A 21367-nucleotide genomic window follows, 5' to 3' on the forward strand; every position below is an offset into this window, starting at 1 on the left:
ACATGGACAGTATGAACACTGATACTACATGCATTGTTCGTATGTCTAACACTCATTCCTCACCAGGTGAGACTGCTATCACCTGGACAGATTTATAACAAAAGTAGGTCAGTGGTCATAATTTTCTGGCTGATCAGTGTAAGTTAATTATAATTCATGGGATTAATGGGACATTTGGCTCTGAATTTGGAAATGTATCAATATCTCATTTGATCAAAGTTGTTGCAATTCTCAGGGTGTTCTCAAGACTTTTAGAATTTGGTACTTGTTACACATTCTAATTCATTCTTATTAACTTTTATTCTAGTGGCATTGTGTTTCTTGTTCAATTGGAAGTTAATATAGTTAGTTTTCTTTACATTTAGGGTTACTTTATTTTTTAATGACTAGTTGTGGACATCATTGAGAGCCTCGTTTGCTCTTTCTGACAGTTGTGTTGGATTTTCACCTGTTATTACTATGTTGCTGTCATCAGCAAAAAGTATTTTTTCTCCATATCTGATAATTTGTGGGAAGTCGTTAATGTATATAAGAAACAATATTGGGCCTAATACACTTCCCTGTGGGACACCTATATTCACATTTTCTGGGTCAGACAGGTGTTTTATAAAGGAATTGTTTGAAACTTGTGATATCTCAACTCGTTGAACTCTGTTTTCCAAGTATGATTTGAACCACTTCTTTGTCACACCTCTTATTCCTATTTGCCCTAATTTATGAAGTAAGATTTTGTGGTCAACTGTATCAAAGGCCTTGGACAAGTCTAAAAAGATACCAGCAGGGGATATTTGTCTCTGGGAAGGTATGATTTGTGAAAGTCCAACAAAGATACATGATCAAATTTTTCTTTTAATTGGATGTCAGACTGCAGCGCTATGCATTCCACCTGAAAATCTTCTGGCACTGTATCCACACTGTTCATAAAAGTTGTCGAATTTTAAGAGTGGGCTAGACCAAAGAGAGAATGGCATCATGAGGTGGGAGTTTCAGATTCAATTTATCATAACTTTACACAAACAGAATGTTATGGATTGTTATTATTATTATTATTATTATTATTATTACTATTTTACAAATTTTCTGATAGTTGCTCAGTTCCTGGGCTGCACTGATACTGGCTTTGGGATGCATGCAGCCTTTGGGCTGCAGGTTGGACACCCCTGCACTAAATGAAGCCTTATTTATCTTACACCTTCAGTTATATAAGTGACATGTTGAGTTTTACAACTTGTGTGGACAATGTTTTCTGCAGCTGTTGCTAGATTTGAATATGAAGAGCTGTTTGTGACGTGTATGGCAAACAAAGTAATATGGTGATTTCTCCATACTTTTAGGACTCTATTGTAATCTCAGTTCATTGCACCTAAAGAATCTCTTTGTATGGAGACAAAAACAAAACTGGTGTGGGTCCACATGCCCAAGGTGTCAATGCAAAATGCAAGAAGCTCCTACATTTTTATCAGGCTGTGGAGCAATATATGGTAATCATGTTATTATTTTTCATGATGGTTTCATCAAATGACCTGTTAACATTGCCTTGTAATTTTTGCAGATTCTGTTATTATAACAATGTTTGAGACATCATCTCTTGCATCCCATTATAGCTTGAATAAAATAACTTTGTGACAGACTGTAGTATGCTGCAGCTCTGGAACCAGTCATGCTTGACAAGGCTCTGCATTATATACATGCAAATTAGGTCTCACAGTGAGTACATGGTATTCAAAAACGAAATTCAATAGGCAAGCATTGGCCCCTACCATTCAACTAGCTGAAATGTCAATCATAAAGTTAGTTTAACTGAAGTACACCCTACCCTATGGGGAGCAATGGGATAGAATTCCGCATTATCATCTTTTGGAATGGAATTAAATGTCGAGCTATACCGGTACTCCCCAGGAACATAGATGATAATGGTAGTACAGATTTTCATACCAGTACACAAATCACTTTTTGGAAACTGTCAGATATAACTAATCGACATTTAGTATTGCATTCTATTAATTCTCTTTGAGCGTACACAGACCAAATAAAAGCTCCCTGGTTACCTGATTAAGAGATGCAGAGAGGTTACATGACTCTGACAAATACAATAGTTTTGTATATGAACATTTGACTACAAGGGTCATACTTCCTGCAGAGGTTGTAGCTCTTCATCAGGGAAGCAGCTTAAACTTGTTCTACTGATTTTCTGAAGAGTATAGATGCATGTGACCAATATGTTCTTACATTTCAGTAGCTCAAATATAGCTGTAACATCAAAAGGCACTCTCACTTCCCTGCACTAAACACATTGAATTTCTACATGCAGATATCTGTGTTATTTTCACAAAACAAAAAGTGATGTATTTAAAAGAGACTCTTTACTTTAGATGTTGTATCTTAGACTGCATTTCTGATTTTCACAGAAATCTTAGTTAAATTAAAAAAAAACTTAAACTCAACTCCATCTGAACAGGCCTTGGAAGGCCCAATAGTACTGCCTTGCCGCCATGTCATCCTCTGCCCATAGGTGTCACTGGATGCAGATACTGAGGGGCATGTGGTCAGCACACCGCTCTCCTGACTGTATGTCAGTTTACGAGACAGGAGCCACTACTTCGCAATCAAGTAGCTCCTCAGTTTGCCTTACAAGGGCCGAGTGCACCCCACTTGCCAACAGTGCTCGACAGACCGGATGGTCACCCATCGAAGTGCTAGCCCAGCCCGACAGTGCTTAACATCAGTGATCTGATGGGACCCAGTGTTACCACTGCGGCAAGACCATTGGCAGTTAATCCCCCCCCCCCTCCCCCCCCCCCGCAAAAATAAAACAAAAATAACCAGCCTCTTAAGACAGACAGAATATTATTATTAGAAAGAGTAATTTCTTACCCATGAAATGGCCCCATTAATTGGGGCGAACTTGCATTGTGTAGAAGCTGCTGGAGTTGTCGTACTGTGCGGTCGTGATCAACACCTGATAAATCAACTGCACAATTGACAGTTGAGACATTTCGAACATGTGAGAGAGGACCCCTATCTCCGTGCCTCAAGAATATCAATATGGCTTCCAGTGACAGATTGTTGCTTGGTACTTGACCTGTACAGGGATACAGAAAAACATATTTCATGTTACAATTACAGTCTGGCAATTAATCTGTTTTAGAAGACTGGGACAGTAAAATTTGCACTGATTAGATCCTGCAGGTGACTGCTAAGTTACAACTGAAACATGTTTTATAAATTTGATTGATAATTTTAGACTGTGATTATAATAATACACTGGATTACTAAAGTTCTTGATTTGGATGACATTATGGACTAAAAGCCACACAATTACACATTTTCATTATATGGAGACATGTTAACTATTTGTAGCTATGCAGCTGTACTTTCAACAACATATTAAATATAGAATTACTGGTCCATAGAAGTTCATCATATGGCATAAATCAAAGCCCTACTTTTAGCACATGACAAATTGACATTCACTATCAGATCAAAAGTATCCGGACACCCTTACATACTGTGGAATTGATGACATGAGAGGCAGTCACACTAATGTAAAAAAGAGGTGTGGGTATGTGTTGTCAGGAAAGAAGCACTAACAGCAGTATGGGTCACTCAGGAGAGCTCAGTGATTTCACACATGGACTACTAATTGGATGTCACTTGACTAATAAATCCATCAGTGACATTTCAACCTTTCTAAAACTTTTGAAGTCCATTCTTAGTGATGTGATTGTGAAGTGGAAAAGCAGAGGAATAACCACAGCCAAACCAAGACCAGGCACATGTCAAGTACTTTTTATTTATTTATTTATCCATCTGTAGACAATAATCATGGTATGAGTGTTGTCCAAAAGTACATGTAAATTTATGGGAAACAATTTGTGAAAAAGGAACATACAAAATTTTACATTAAGTAGTACAAAGAACAGTACATACAAAATTGTACAAAAAATGTACAAAGAATAATAGTTGGTCATACAAGACACAGTAATACAACTTTTTGTACATGTATACTAACAGTGTTGTAACTGCATAGTCTGTTAGCCCTAAGGTTTTACTTTTGTCTTTTCTAAACAGGAAGCCCTTATATTCACTACATCGATTCACTAAAGATTTTATCACACTCAACATCTGTCCATCAGATTTAAAAAATTAACAGAAACTTTAGGGGATGGAAGACAGTGTTTTCAGTTTTGCCTTAATATAAATATTATTAGAATTATTTATTGACCTAAATAGTCATTTACTGAGTAAAAACACTGTTCAAGTAGAAATTCTTTAAATTCTACTTTAAATCTGTTTTTATCTTCTAACTTTCTGATGTCGGCTGGCAGTATGTTGTAGGGTTTTGTACCAATATGGCCCACATCCCTTCGTGTATGTGTTCTTTTAGTTTGCTGAGTACAGAGTGCTGTGCTATTTTGAGTATTGTAGTTATGCAAGTCGGCATTTGTCTGAAAATCTGCAAGGTGAGCCCTAACATATAAAACACATTTTTATATATATAAGGAAGGTATTGTTAGAAATTTAAGCTTGTTGAATAACGGATTGCATTGTGTCTGTGGATGACTGTGTATTACTATTCGGATAGGCCTCTTCTGTAACAGAAAGGTTTGTTTTAGATGGTAAGTGGTGGAACCCCAAAATATTATTCCGGATGTTGCGAGAGAGTGAAAATAGCAAAATATGGCATCCTGGCACCCTCTGCACTACAAATTTGCAATAATTCTAAGAGCAAAATAGGCTGAGTTAAGTTTCTACACAAGTTTCGTTACACGATCACTAAAATTAAAATTTTCATCTACATGAATCCCGAGCAATTTTATTGATGCCTCTCTGTCTATGGCCTTGTCACCCAACAGCAGATTTTGACATATTTTCCCAACTGCATATAATTTGTTTTATTTGCATTTAATGTCAACCGGTTTGCACTGAACCAAGTGTGGACATTCTTCATTACTTGATCAGTAGTTGTTTGCAGCATCTGCTTTGGTGCACCTACTATCACACTAGTGTCATCTGCGAACATTATGGCCTTTGCTGCTTCATCTCAGGTGTGAAAGTCATGTATGTGACAAGGAACAATAATAGACCTAGAATACTGCCTTGTGGCACTCCTATTTACACCCCCCCCCCTTTTTTTTGTGCATCTGATACTAAATTTATTTTGTGGTTAGAGTAATCTGGCATCAGTCCTACAGTCTGTGTTCTGTTTTTAAGGTATGATTCAAACCACTTTTTCCCTGTCCCATGAATACCTTATGCTTCCAGTTTTTCTAAAAGAATGTTGTGACTGACAGTGCCAAATGCTTTGGAGAGATCTAAATCTATTCCTACTACGCTGTTGTCTTTTTCTAGAGGGATATTGGCCAATAGTTTTCTGCCTTTGCTTGTCACCGTTTTTGAATAATGGCCCCACTTTTGACATTTTCATCCTTTCTGGTAACACTCCTTCACTAAATGGTAAGTTGGCTATGTATGCCAAGGGCCTTGCAGTTTGTGCAGATGTCATTTTTATGATATCTATTCCTGCTGACATTTTAGGTTTCAAGCTTTTATTACTTTGAACACTCCATGTTCATCTATTGGATCTATCCTCATGCTACAAGCCGCTTTTGGAAATTCAGGTTTTCCTTGGTTTCTAAATTTCGAGCTTAATGGAGTTGAATTTTTGAAATAATGGTTGATGTAATATGGCAAATCTTGTTTTTTAATATTGACATTTTCTGTGTTTTTGTGAATGATATCCTGATCTTCGCATCTCTTTCCTGTTTTAGTCTTCGCAATACCCCATATGGCTTTTGATTTGTTATCAGACTGTCTTACTAAGTTGTCATTACTCATAATTTTTTCCTTGGCAATTACTTTTAGATACATCCTCTTGTAATTCTTAACATATTCCATGAACTGTGGATCTGTAGATGTCTTCAGTTTTGAATGTAGTCTTTTTAGAGTTTCACAAGTAGTTTTGATGCCAACTGTGATCCAAGAACTTGGCTTTGTATTGTGATGTGATGTGATTCTGTATAGCTTCTTTGGAAAGCAAATTTTGAAATATCCCATGAAAATTGAAGAAAAAGTGTTATATGCATCATTCGTATTTGTTAGAGACAGCACTTCTGCCCAGGACTCACTAGTTAGGGTATTTGTAAATTCTACACAGTTTTCAGTGGAAAATTTTCTTTTATACATGAAGTACACTTTTATACTTGCAGTGGCACTGAAGGAATTTTGAAGATAAGAGCATTATGGTCTGATAATTCTAAATCAGTATTTGTTACTCCTACTTCTGTAAATTGTACATTTGAAAATATATTTTCTATAAGACTGTTTGTATTATCTGTTATTCATGTGGGCTCATGTATGTGTGGAAACAGATTGAAACTACATAATAGATTTAGGAATTGATTTTTTAGCCTACTTTCATTCATAGGATTTATGTTGGAATCCCTACAGACAACTACAGTGGCTCTTTCGGTTAAAAGAACGTTAAGCAGTGTTTCTAATTGATTAATGAATATGTCTGTGTCCCCAGTAGGTGGTCTGTATGCTGCTATAACTATGACTTTTTCCTGTATTTCATACAACTCTATAGCTGCTGCTTCAAAATGATTCTCAACACTCCATAAGTCAGCTTTACACCTTCTTTTGTATTGATTGATTGTACCTGATACTTGATTTATAAAAGATACATACACCTATGTTTTTGGCATTTTTTCTACAATACTGACTTGCCAACTTATATGGATGAATATTAATGATACTTAGTTCAAAAGTTCTGCACCAGTGCTCCATGATGCACATGCAGTCAATGTTTGCACCATTCATTGCTACCTCAAGTTCTAGTGATTTATTTCTAAGGCACTGAATATTTAGACCAGTAGTTCAGCTAGCACAATGACTGCAAGTAGGAATTTATGTGGAAGTATATGAATGCATTTTACAGCATTGTGTCCTGCGTGCAATAGAGGAACAGCGGGGAGATGATGACTGATTGTATCAGCTTCACAGTGTGTCAAAAAGAAGCATCTGTGAGGCAATGGTTTATGGGCAATTATGCTCTTGAAATGGACTGGCCTGCCAAAGCCCCAACCTGAACCCAATGGAACAGCTTCACAATGAGTTAAATGTCGACTTCACTCCAGAGCCGGTGTCCAGCATCATTACTTTCACTGGTTTGGGCTCTTTAGGAAGAATGAGGTACCATTCTTCCAAAGACATCCAGACCCCCCCCCCCCCCCCCCCCAGCAGAATTCAAGCCATCATAGCATCCATTATTAACATTCACGAATAGGCGTCTGGATAATTTCAATCGATAGTCTAGATCTCTCAGGGAAATTTGATCACAATAGCTGATCAGTACTCAAACTATCCGTCAGCCTTAATATTTAGTTTGGTTGTCTTAATGAGGAAAGTATCAGTGGATTTGAACTATTCCTCAGAGCACCCACGTGGGCAGAATATACACATTCTTAGCAATATGCACTGTGCAGGACAAATTATGTGGCATATTACTCTGTAGATTTAATAAGAAACATACTTGATCAGTATTCTAGGATGGGCCACATGAGTATTTTGTACATATCTCATTTGTAGACTGATTACCTTTTCCTAGTATCCTATCAATGAACCTGCGTTTCCTATGACTGAACCTATGATCATTTCATTTATAGAATGAAATTTTCACTCTACAGCGGAGTGTGTGCTGATATGAAACTTCCTGGCAGATTACAACTGTGTGCCGGACTGAGACTCAAACTCGGGATCTTTGCCTTTCGCGGGCAAGTGCTCTACCAACTGAGCTACCCAAACATGACTCATGCCCCGTCCTCAAAGCTTTAATTCCACCAGTAACTCATCTCCTACCTTCCAAACTTCACAGAAGCTCTCCTGCGATCTTTGCAGGACTAGCACTCCTGGAAGAAAGGATAGTGCGGAGACATGGCTTAGCCACAGCCAGGGGGATGTTTCTAGAATGAAATTTTCACTCTACAGTGGAGTCTGGACTGATATGAAACTTCCTGGCAGATTAAAACTGTCTGCCAGACCGAGACTCGAACTCTGTCCCGGTTCTAGTCTCAGTCCAGCACACAGTTTTAATCTGCCAGGAAGTTTCATTTCATTTTACATCCCTACAAACTGCTCCACCAAGGTATTTATACAAGTTTATCATTTCCAATTGTGTCTCAGTGATATTGTAGTCAAAAAGTATTTTTGTTTTATGAGTGTTAATTTTACATTTGTGAACATTAAAGCAAATTGCCAATCTTTGCATCACTTTGAAATCTTATCAAGAGCTGACTAGATGTTTGTGAAGCTTGTTTTAGACAGCATTTCATTACAGATACCTGCAAAAATTCTCAGATTACTAGTAACATTGTCTGCCAAGTCATTAACATACAGCATCAACAGTAAGGGTCACAATACACTCTCCTGGGGAATGGCTGACGTTACTTCTGTATCTGTTGATGATTCTTCATCCCAGATAACATGCAGTATCCTCCCTACACCAAGAAATTCTCAGTCCAGTCACAAATTTCACTTGATAGTTTTGGTAATAAGTGTTGGTGTGGAATCAAGAAGTACTGCACTTAACCTGCCTGCCTTGGGCTACAGTTTTCAGTATGCCTTATGAGAAAAGTGTAAGAAGAGTTTCACTTGAAAGAAGTTTTCGGAGGAGATCATTCTGTTTGAGGTACCTCATTACATTTTAGCTTAGTATATGTTCTAAGATTCTACAACAGATGGATATCAAGAATATTGGACAGTAGTTTTGCAGATCACTTCTGTTACCCTTTTTGTTGATGTTGTAACCAATTCTTTCTCCTAACTTACGGGCACAGTTTCTTGATGTAGAGATCTATAGTATATTATAGATAATAGAGAGGCTAACTCAGCCACAAATTCTGTATGGAATCTGACAGAAATTTCACAGGGCACAAGACCATGGTCAGGTTTAATGATTTCAGCTGTTTGTCAATGCCAATGACAGAACAGCTATATCATTCTTCTTTGCAGTGTATGAGACTTAAGCTGGGTTGATGCTCCTGGATTTTCCTTTGTAAAGGAACATTTTAAAATGGAGTGAAGCATTTCTGCTTGTGCTTTGCTGCCATCAGTTTCAGTTTCTGTGTCATCCATGAGAATCTTGACACTAACTTCGCAACAATTAACAGGCATTACATATGATCAGAATTTCTTTGGGTTGCGTGAGAGATCTTTTGATAATATTTTACCACCATAGTTACTGAAGGTTTCACACATTACCCTTTTTACATCCAAACACATTTCATTCAGTATTTCTCTACCTATAACCCTGTTTTATGCCTATTATGCAATAGTCACTGTCTCTTTTGAAGTTTCTTTACAATGATTACTCACACAAAGGATCCCTCACATCATAAACTGTTCTAATTGGCACATACAAATATGTACCCAGTGAATGGTCAACTGTTCTTTAAAATTGGAGCCACAATTCTTCTACAGGCTTGTGTCTAGAGCTAAGAGTTTCAAATTCTTCGTTTAGATATGACATTAATACCTCTTTTTTTAGCTTATTGAACATATATAACACATGGCAAAAAGATTTCCCATATTTTTAAAGTTAATTACAAACAAGGAAAGATACAATGAAAATACTTTATCTGTGAACAACAAATACTATGCCATTTTAAATTGGTTGGTTTTTAAAATTATGCCCTCTGTTGTTGACATGTTGACAAAGCCTTTTCCAGACGTTGTCCATAGCACTTTGTGTCATTTCCAGTGAAATGGCAACCAATTCCTGGGTAATTGCCTCCTGAAGTGCTTGCAAGGTTGAGAGGCGATGGTTGTACCCTTGAACCTTTAAGTATCCCAAAAGAAAAAAATCACAGGATGATAAACTGGATGACCTCTGGGGCCACATAATGCCTCCTCAAGAAGAGAGGGCACATCCAGGAAACAACTCCTCTCAATTTCTAGAGAATGCCAAGAAATGTGAGGTGTTGCTCCATCTTGTTAGAATCAGGCTTCTCCCTCTTCATAGTCCCCAACAAACTGGTTTAATTTAGGTAAGACTCTGGTCTCTATCATGTGGCAATATCAATTTGAATTAACTATTACCATTATGCCATTTTCTTAAAAAAAATACAGGCACACACACTAAATTTAACAGTGGCACACCAAACTGGGATACAATGATTGCAAAGTGGTCGTTGGTGAAGTGCCTGAGGATTTCTGCTGTCCAGTAGTCAAAATTGTGTTTATTTACAGTACCTGGCAAGAGGAGGTGGGCATCATCAGAAGAAATCAAAACAGTGCCCTCCTCACTCACAGCTCTGTGAGTTTTAAAATCTCTCTTACTAAATTCTTCTGTAACAGTCGTTTTGAAAGGGTGCATGTGAAGATCTCTGAGCAGGATTTTTCTTACACCCCTATCAGACAATCCCAGGGCAGCTGCATGTTTAAAGGCTCAACACTTTGGAGACTGCTGGACAGACACATTCACATGCACCACATTTTCTGGAATTGTTAAGAAGTCCAAGGTCAGCTAGTAGATTTTCTTTTTAGTGCAGAACCTGATGCTCTAAAGTTTGATACCCACAATCAAACAGTTTTTCTCACAGGAACAGAATCATGTTGGTCAAGTTTGAACTGAGTGCAAAATGCTTGCTGAGTCGTAATCACAGAACAACCAATATGGATATACTCCCCCACAACAAACACACACTGTTCACCTAGCCAAGCAATTGTCCTTAAGAAAAATGGCATATACACTGCTATCAATCAATATCCACTGCCACTCACACAGTGGCCTGTCCAAATACAGGAGATCTTTTTGCCAGGCCCTGTTCATCTTATTTGTTTTAATTTCACTTTGTATTTTGGTAATCATTGCTACAACAATTGTCTCAGGGTCTCTAATACTAGTTCCAACATGGACATCCCCAAAGGGGTCAGGTGTATTTGTTGCCATTAGAGCCAACAGATTTCCATCATGAGTGGACTTCCAAACTACGTGTTGTACGAGTAGATTGTTTTCAGGGTAGGCATTTAGTATTGTTTTGCAGGATGTCTTGTCAAGCTCAGTACTCAAAAAACTATAACTATAACAATTGATTCTTGGATGATTAAAGTATTATCCGATGATGACAGTATGACTGCTGAACATACATACTAACAAAACCAGTTTTCTCTAAAGTTTTCCATTGCAGCTATGAGTGAGTATGGTTGCTGAGAGAAAGAGCCAATTAAAAGTTTATAACCACCCTTGGTATGATTAGTCTTACACAAACAACCTCACATGCAGCTTCAATTTCTGTCTCGGTGGCTTTGAGTTTCCCAGCAGCCAGACAATACACCACTTCTTTCCTGTAGTGGAATTTATTTGAATCTTAAACTGGTACTTTGAGGTCTCCTACACATCTATTGCTGTAAAACTGTATTAGTTAAGAAACTCAGTTTGATGTGCTTTACACTCAGAAGTATCTCCCACAGTGTTGACTTATGAACACGCATTTTACGTAATTTTGTGCATCTTCATCACCTCTTATCTTACAAATGTGTTCTGTGATAATTCAGCTAAAGCAGAGAATGTATTTGCTGACCAGATGTTAAGTATGTTCAGTCAATAACTTAGTATCTGACAGGGACAGCTGAAGGTTAGAAATTCTCTCTCTCTCTCTCTCTCTCTCTCTCTCTCTCTCTCTCTCTCTCTCTCTCTTCCAGAAGATTAACTCCTTAAACATATTGGAGGATAATAATTTACATTTGTGCTTTGCTGCCACATCTGGGGATCAGAAGGACATCCTGAATTCTGTTACAAATGCCACTATCAAGGTGCCAGAAAATATCTGTAGATTCAAATGAAAATTAAAAAAAAAATCATTTTAATAACCATTAAAAGTACCATTTATATAGAGCTAAGAATTAGTGCCAACAGATTTATTTTACTTGACAGTACTCATTTTGCTTTGATAGATAGATTTTTCAATGGACACAGTCAAATTAAATAACATAATCTCTATTATTTACTATTCATTGAGTATATTTGGGGCAAAAGGGGGGGGGGGGGGTTACAGTAAATGCTGCACAGCAGCAAACATGTTTTTGCCATTGTGTGCATGATAGCAGTGAGGAACACTCCACACCCATATTTGTATGTTGGAGGCTTTGTGATTGATGTTTTCAGTTAGTTACTTTTCTGTAGTAAGTGATTTGCAAGTGAAAGTGTTTTGTGTGTGTGTGTGTGTGTGTGTGTGTGTGTGTGTGTGTGTGTGTGTGTGTGTGTGTATGCGCAAGCAAAGCCAAGTCTCATAATCACAACTAGCCCACTCAAAAAAGAACAAAAAATGTCATCTGCGGGAAAAATTGGTGTATTCACAAATTTTTGTACAATGGCAGGGCGAATTTCATGAACAATATACTAAAAATCATGACCATTGGGTGTGGGGCAGGGTTGGGGGGGCGGGGGGGGGGGGGGGATTGGGAGAGGGGGAAGAGGAGAGGGGAAAAGGCAGGCATGTAAAGATCATTTTTTTTTTAATTTTTCTTGAAAATTTCAAAAACCATGACTTCTAGTGAAAATGTTTCCCAGTACAAAATTAAACCACATAAAATTTCCTACAAGAAAAGGTCCTATTTATTTTTTCTCTAGGACAAATAGTTACTGCTCTGCAAGGGATAGAAAACTTGCAGACTATTAAAAATGGTGTTTGAATGGTGTAAACGTAATGCATATTGTTAAATAATGTAGGTTAAGAACAAGTATTAAATGTGTGTACCACATCTAAATGCAGTAGAACCATATGAAGAGATACATTGTGTTCTGGGGGTGTAACAGGATGGAAAGGTGGATGTAGAGATTAGATGTATGAAGTAGGGAAGTATGCTGGATTGTGATCATGCACATCCCTCCTTCATAGGTCTGAAAAATGAAGAGCTCTACCACACTGTAATATAAAAAGCAATTACATGGTTTTTCACGAAGTTATACATACCCTTTGCAGCTACTCTTATGAATCACTGGTGACACAGTGTGTAGACAAGCAGGGGTGTTTGTTTTCCAGAAAGAGAGTTAACACTGCATGGAACACAGATGTGAATTTCTAATAATATTGGTGCAACAAATGCCTATAGACAGAATTTATGCAAATCTCTGCACACTGTTCTACACTGCTACAGGGGAAACTGATTCTTATTCATCCTGTTCTTCCGGCAAAGGTGACTCCCTCCACCACAAGCATTGCTCAATTTTCAGTTTACAGGCAGACTATATCTTCCCAGAATTTTCCGTCCAGTTCTCTTTTGTAAGTGTGCGAAATTACTTTCCTGAGCTCATGTTTATATAGTGGAGTTATTTTCAGTTTATTAAGTGCGTAATTTTCCCAGTTGTTAAGTGAGCTTTTATGTAAAATATGTGGCTGAGAAGTGCTTAATTTGTAAGCATGATGTTGTGAGTGACATATGTACTGCAGGGGGGGGGGGGGGTTTGAATTGGTAAATGTGGCATCTTGCTGCTATCTCTTGTTGACAGCATACTGTAAGGCCATGTAATGATGTTATAGCGATTTGGTGATGAGTTAATCAATGACCATAAAGTTACAGCATTTCTCTCGCGATTAACTGTGTTACTAGTAGACTGCATAAATCTCTTCCACAAATTGCTGACACTTGTAGAGCTGGTTGCACTGAGTGGAGCCACTTACTGCACAGCCACAGCATAGCCTGCAAGGTAGGTGTGAATAGCTCTGATGGAACGGGACTCATCATGTTTAAATTTATAACAGTAATCTATTTAATGCGTTACTTGACTTGTGTTGAAATAGTTGAAATTGCAAAACATCTAGGTATCTACTTCTGTTAAGAGGGAGCCAGTTTAAGACCTTCAACCCTTTCAGATGTTAGGAGAGCAAAGGCTGGAGTGATAAATTTGAGAACCTCAAGCTTTGAAAAGTATTCCAGCCATTGATAGTGCACACAGTGAAACATACTGAAAGCATGTTACACTTGGGGCAAGCTCTTCAGTATAATGGACAGTTGCCAGCTCCAGATCTTGAGGTTTTTTTTATATATATAATATCTCTTTCAACTCTGCAAACATACTTCCTTCATAAACTGAAAATAGCTCCACCATATGGGCACTGTGGTGTCACCGCCAGACACCGCACTTGCTAGGTGGTAGCCTTTAAATCGGCCGCCGTCCGTTAGTATACGTCGGACCCGCGTGTCGCCACTATCAGAGATTGCAGACCGAGCGCCGCCACACGGCAGGTCTAGAGAGACTTCCTAGCACTAGCCCCAGTTGTACAATTGACTTTGCTAGCGATGGTTCATTGACAAAATACGCTCTCATTTGCCGAGACGATAGTCATTTGCTACGACCTAGCAAGGCGCCAGTACCAGTTACTATTGATACTGTAATCATGTACCGTCAAGAGCGACGCTCATCATTAATGGATTAAAGTTAAGTATTCCACCAGCTACGTCCGTTTTTCTAAAGTCTAATTTCCTTGTCTTGTTCCAGACCTCACGCCAGCCTGCGTGAGCTAAAACGCGTGCCTTTCGGCTTCCTCTAATAATACGGTGTTGGCTCTCCTGCCAACCCACAACAGGCACCAGCTCAGTGAAGTTATTGTCTACTCACGTGAGAGAACTAGGCAGGAAATGCTGGGGCAGATAGTCTGTATGTAAACTGAAAAGCGAGCTCTACTCATGACGGGGGAATCTGCCTTTCCCTGAAGAACGCCATACAGGATGATTAAGAATCAATTTCTCCTCTAGCATTGTAGTACAGTGTGTAGATATTTACATAGACCACACGCATTTCTTGAGTTTGTGTTACTAGTTATTAATATCTGAATTGGTACACACATTTAATATTGGTCCTTAACCCATTTAACAGTAAACACTACTTTGTATCATTAAAACACTATTTTTAATAACCTACTATTTTTCAATCGCCTGCAATGCAGAAATGATTAGTTCTGGAGAAGAAATGAATATAACTTTTTATTAATGGAAATTTACAGTAACTTGGTTTTATAGTGGGAAAAAAATTTCGTTAGCAGCAACATTTTCGACCATTCACGAAAAACAAAAAAGTGACCTTGAAAAGCCCCACTACCCACCGACCAGGACTTTTAATAATTGCGTTACTCATTGTATTCCCCTGTGCCAGTGTACAATAACTTGCGACGTCACGAGTTTTTTCTCCTAATTTTCCTTCGTTGACTGTGCTAAATACTTAAGGAACTGGAGTAGTACTTCATGCAATCTTTTGCGATGCAAGTCTGTAAAAGATCTGACTGTCGAAATGCTGTGGAGAATATGCTACAGTCTTTTCAAGGAAACGAATTATGTTACAGATTTCCATTCGGAAGTGCTAAATTTACCGCGGAAACGTGTGCTTAAGAGCGATGGAATTCCACCGTGTAATTTGCCTTGTGATACTAGCGCCACGTGCAACAAATGAAAGAAAGAAATGTTTCAGTGACATCCATAGAAAATCCATAAAGACTTTAGAAAAAATTTCACCAGGGAAAAAGACTGCTGATAAATGTACAATTACAGATAAAGTTGTCTGTGCTGATTCAAACAAAGCCAGTTTACAGAATTCCGTAGCTGCATTACACGGGTCTGAGAGGAGATACGTTCAAGAATGTAATAAAAATGCTTTCGTATCTAGTACAAGAGTTGGAATACTGGGCAAAATAATGTCGCCCAATGAATTCCGAATTTTGTCACTGGGGTTAAAACAGGTTCTTGCTGGAAGCCAATAAAAAAAAAGAAAACAGGTTCTGTGGGTCAAAGAGGGCATTTTCAAATCGATTATTTTGCTCGCCGTTTCGCAAAAAGTTACCAATTTTCTCAGGGAATTCGAAATTAAAATGAGCATTAAATAGATATTGTTTACTCGTTAAAACTTTTCCCAGTGCCAACTTAGAAAACTGCATGCTCAGTTTGACAATTTACAGAAAACTGCAAACACAGACTACGATGTGTGGTTAAAGACTGGACAAGTTGCAGAACATAGCAGTAAAATCCTGGTAATGGCGAGATAGCATTTTATATTCCACTCTTTCAGTAGAAACTAAAATAAATACAGCGCATAAATGCGCGACCCACGTTTTAGAGGGCTCATCGCTAGGAAGACACTGTTCCTCAGCAACATCGTCACCCAATCCCAGCAAAGAGCTGTTACTGCCTAACCGTATTTTTCTACGGACACTTTATACCGGTTCGTCTATGCAACTTTCTTGTATTGTAAAGGACACTCAATATTTAGTTGCATATCATAACAGACGTATCCGTGGCATAGTAATACCCTTTGTCCATGAAAGAATGTATTCGTGAAAAAGTTGCATTATATTGTTGTGACATATGCGTACTACAAGGTGAAGGGTACGGTTGTCTTGTAGCCTAAAAACTTAGGCTTAGGTCCATGGTGGGGGGGTGGGGTTTCATGGAGTCATAAATCGCTTCAACTGCAGCAAAAGTTGTAATGTACCACATTTCAAAATCTGCGCTTCTGATTTTTTTTCGTCAGAGATACAGGTACAGGGTACCGTCACGAGCCAAGCATTGGATTTATATATAAGTTTTGTTATATTGGTAGCTGACGGAGATACGTTCGTGAGCTATGTGGGCACTCCTCACATATGGTGAAAGCTCGCTGTTTACAGAAAGTGATAGTATAAGGATCCAGTCCTTAGATTTTTGGTAAACGCGTGTAACGGTTTTCCTTGTTGAGATATTGTGGAACCATGTATTTTTTTAATTTTTGAAGGAGACTAATAATGTTTTTAACGGCATACATGAGCTCTTGAAAATATCGATTCAGTGACAGATATGACGATTGTAGTGGTTTGGAAGTTATTCATAAAGAGGTGGAAAATTTGTCAGAAGATATAACCAATATCGCTGGGACAGTACATTTCTGTTCTGTTATCCTACTAGGTGAAATGTCAATGCACTGACTCATTTGGCCTTTGTATTTAGTACATTCTCCACCTCTTTTGTGAACTATTTCATTTCAGGTTTTAAAAATCGTCATATCTCTATATTTTTATATTAACTGCGCCTCAAGTGCTGTTAACAATAATATTGTTTCAGCAAAATAAGCAACAATACTTCGGTAAGGGGAAATGTTAAACAAAGACAAGCAAAATTGCACTTCTTTGTGAACAGTATGACCACTTTCGAAAACGATATTTCGATATCTCGAAACGTTTACTACAAACTAAGCAGTTTTACTGATGTATACTACTGTGTTTAAACCGAACAAACTACAGTTATGAGTCTGCTCATGTTATTTACAAAAACCATAGCTCTACTAAAATATCCTAACCACTTTTAAAGGTTCGTTTTAAGAAATATTGTTGCTTACAAGTATTCCTACTGCTTTCACAGTTTTCATTAACTCTTTCGGAACTAGAAAAGATTCGCAGCTGACAACTGGCCAGTGAGATATTTCTTTAAATTATTTCCGAGCATTTCTTTAAGTTCTCAATTTTTCATTTTGTATGCAGCACAGTTAAGACTTGCTCCATAATAAATGTATTCAACCTGTCTGTTGTATACAATACAATTTATCTTGAACAGACTTAAACTATTATCAATAAAACAACTCATCTTTCTTAAACAGCACTAATTTCCAGTGTGTTAAGCGAGCAGTCTTTTTGTTTCATGACCATTGCTGCAGAACAAGTCATGTAATATGGAACATCTTTTATTTCGTTTGAAAATATTAAAACAAGGTTTTCAGCAAATAGTATGTAGAAGCGCATGTAGTTCTGTTAATTGAGTAATACCACTAACTCTAGTATCAAGTGAGATACTAAGTATGGCTTTTTGGAAAGGGTACCCTATACTTATTCTTAAGAAGATTCGGAGAATCTTGAGAAGACGAATTGGTCTACAGTGATATAAGGCTTGTTAATGTTGGCACGGAAAGTTTTTGCAAAAGCATTTGAGAAATGTGCTAAAATTGAGGGCAAAGGCAGCTGAATTTCGCTTTTGCGATGTAAACATTATCAGCTGGGGCCTCAAGGAAGGGTCCATTGTCATATGCAGCAGGAGGGTAGGGCGAGTTTGCTAAGGTAATGCATCGACTTCATCTTAGTTCTACTGCGATTTTTGTAAAGGAAACTGTTCGTTAACATTTAGCACATGGAAAAGAGAATACACAGACCACTTCAAATGTGAGTTTGTCTTGTTTCATACGCAAGGTATGTTGGAAAAATGAGACTATTTTTTTTATAATTATGAATTTTATTCTTTATACGTATCAAGTCAGCCCTCTCCAAACTAGTTCCCCTTCACAGGTACACAGAGACAATGTTTCACCTGCTCATAGCAGGAATGGAAGACATCAGTTCATCTGTTTCACTCTTCTGGATGTTATCAAGAGCAGTAAAGTGACACCATTTTGAGTGGATCCTGAGCCATGGAAATAAAGAGAAGGCAGAAAGAGTGAGGTCAGGCAAATGAGGGAGTTGAGAAACCACATTCATTGATGTGTATTGCTGAAGGGCACAGTACGTTTTTGGTGCAACATCCAAGTACTTGCAATGCCTAGTTGCACACAGAAACACCACACTTACACTGAGCCTTTCAAGAACATACAAGTACAAATTTTAAGTGAGAGTTTACCCTGGATGTAAAAATTATTTGTGGAGGTCACACTGACTGTCAACTTCAAATTCTGACATTTTGTCTTGAGTTCGTATTCGAAAATCTGTGATTCCTGTGAAGAATGTAATTCCTTCTCAGGGCAATCCAAGACACATCCGTCATCTAAATCTACATTACATCTACATCTACACTCTGCAAACCACTGTGAGGTGCATGACAGAAGGTATATACCACTTTACCATTTGTTAATGTCTCTTCCTGTTCCATTCATGTATGGGGCATGGGAAGAATGTTTGTTTGAATGCCTCTGTGTGTGCAATAATTATTCTAATATTATCCTCATGAACGTTACGTCAGTGAGATGTATGGGGTTGCAGTACATTCCTAGCGTTATCATTTCAAGCCTGTATCTCAAAACTTTGTTAATAGACGCTCTCGGGATAATTTATGTCTGTCATCAAGAGTGTTTTGGTTCAGTTCCTTTAGTATCTCTGTGACATTCTCCCATGGTTAAAAAAAAAGTGACCATTCGCGATGCGTTTCTCTGCATGCATTCAATGTTTCCTGTTAGTTGTATTGGGAGTTGGTCGATTCCATCTGTGAGTCATTGATGTTAGTCATGGGATGCTATGTTTTTTTTCTTTTTTCTGAGGTGCACTGTTTTACATTTCTGAACATTTAAAGCAAGTTGTCAATATTTGCACCATTTTGAAATCTTATCTTTATGTAGCTTCTTTCATACAGTACTTCATTATAGATAACTGCATAATCTGCAAAAAGCCTGAGGTTACTATTAATATTGTCTACAAGGTCATTAACACAACATGAACAGCAAGGGTCCCAACACACTTCTGAGTCACACTTGATGTTACTTCTACATCTGACGATCACTCTCCACCTAAATTAACCACTGTGTCCTCCATACTAAAAAGTCTACCACCTGCTTTACCCACAACTGAGTCTATGTTGTCATTGCATTTCATACCACAACAAATTGTATGATTTAACTGATTCCAGTTGTGACTCAATGACATTATAGACACAGGATACTAAGTTTTTTTCATATCATGAAGCGCAAAATTTTACATTTCTGAACATTTAAAGCAAGCTGCCAATCTTTGACCACTTTGAAATCTTATCAAGATCTCACTGAATTTCTGTGCAGTTTTTTTCAGACTGGAAGTCATTATAGATGATTGCATCAGCTGTCTACAAGGTCATTAATATACATCATGAACAGCAAGAATCCCAACACACTTTCCTGGGATACACCTGAAGTTACTTCTACACCTAAATTGATGACTCTGTATCCAAGGTAACTTACTGTGTCCTTCCTACCAAAAAATCCCCTGTCCAATCACGAATTTCGCTTGATATCCCATAATATTGTACTTTTTATAATAATCATAAATAGGGTACAGACTAAAATGCTTTCCGGAAATCAAGGAACATTGCATCTTACTGACTGCGTTGATCCAATGCTTTCAGCATGTCATATGAGAAAAGTGAGTTTGATCTCACATGATTGGTGTTTTCAGAATCCATGCTGGTTGGCATAGAGGAGGTCATTCTGTTTGTACTCTGAATATGTTCTAAGATGTTCTCACAATATGTTCTACGAAAGTTGTCACAGATATTGAATGGTAGTTTTGCCGATCACTTCTACTATTGTTGTTGTAGACAACTATGCTTTTTTCGAAGAACTGGGCACAGCTTTTTGTTCGAGAGATCTATGACAGATTACAGTTAGAAGAGTGGATAATTTAGCTGCAAATTCAGTATATAATCTGATAGGGATTCTATTGGGCCCTGGAGCAATTTTAACCATTGCAGCTGTTTCTCAACACTGCTGACAATAATACTTATCGCACTCATCTTTACAGTGGTATGAGGATTAAATTGGGGTGATCCTCCCTGGCTTCCTTTATAAATGAATATTTCAAAATGGAGTTAAGCGTTTCAGTTTTTGCTTTGCTATCCGCAATTTCAGTTCCTGTCTCATTCGCTATGGACTAGACACTAACTTTGGTGCCACTAACAGCCTTTACATAACACTGGAATTTCTTTGGGTTTTGTGAAATATCATTTGACGATATTCTGGTATGGTATTCATTCAAGGCACCACGAATTGCTGTCTTGACAGCTTAATGCTTTTCATCTAGCATCCCTCTATCTAAAGCACTACAGTTTGTTTTACACATATTATGCAGTAACCCATGTTTCTTTAGAAGTTTCTTTACAGTGACTGTCTATTATGGAGGGTCCCATCCATTAAGAATTGTTCTACTGGGTACGTATCTATCTGGTGCATGATCAACTATTCTTGTAAACAGGAGCCATAGCTCCTCACTGAAGTATGACACTACTGATTTTTTGTCACATTTACTGAACATATATATCTTTCTGCTTGTATTAGTTGTCCTTTGTACTTGGGTAACTATTGTTGCCACAACCGTGTCATGGTCACTGATACATGTTTCGATATGGGCATCCTCATAGGTCATATCCATTTGCAGCCATTAGATCCAATATAATTTCATCATGAGTAGGGTTACTAAATATCTGTTTCAGGTAGTTTTCAGAGAAGGCATTTAGTAATGTTTCACAGGATATCTTATTGTGTCTCCACTACCACAACTATAATTTTCCCAATTAATTGTTGGATGATTAAAGTCTCCAATGATTATTACAGTATGATCAGGGAACTTACATGCCAGTAAACTGAGGTTTTCTCTAAAGTTTCCAGTGACATTAGAAA

General features: G+C 37.8%; 1 protein-coding gene across 2 annotated transcripts in view; it reads right to left on the bottom strand.

The window, feature by feature from the left end:
- LOC126161874 (2-phosphoxylose phosphatase 1) overlaps positions 1–21367 on the bottom strand; it is a 129254-nt gene that overhangs the window by 95944 nt on the left and 11943 nt on the right. For both annotated transcript variants that reach the window (XM_049918002.1, XM_049918003.1), the window contains exon 3: positions 2875–3082. In XM_049918002.1, the coding sequence (XP_049773959.1) occupies positions 2875–3082 (208 nt within the window). The remainder of the gene's footprint in view (positions 1–2874; positions 3083–21367) is intronic.

This window comes from Schistocerca cancellata, chromosome 2 (assembly GCF_023864275.1).
Source record: "Schistocerca cancellata isolate TAMUIC-IGC-003103 chromosome 2, iqSchCanc2.1, whole genome shotgun sequence".
Lineage (NCBI taxonomy): Eukaryota > Metazoa > Arthropoda > Insecta > Orthoptera > Acrididae > Schistocerca > Schistocerca cancellata.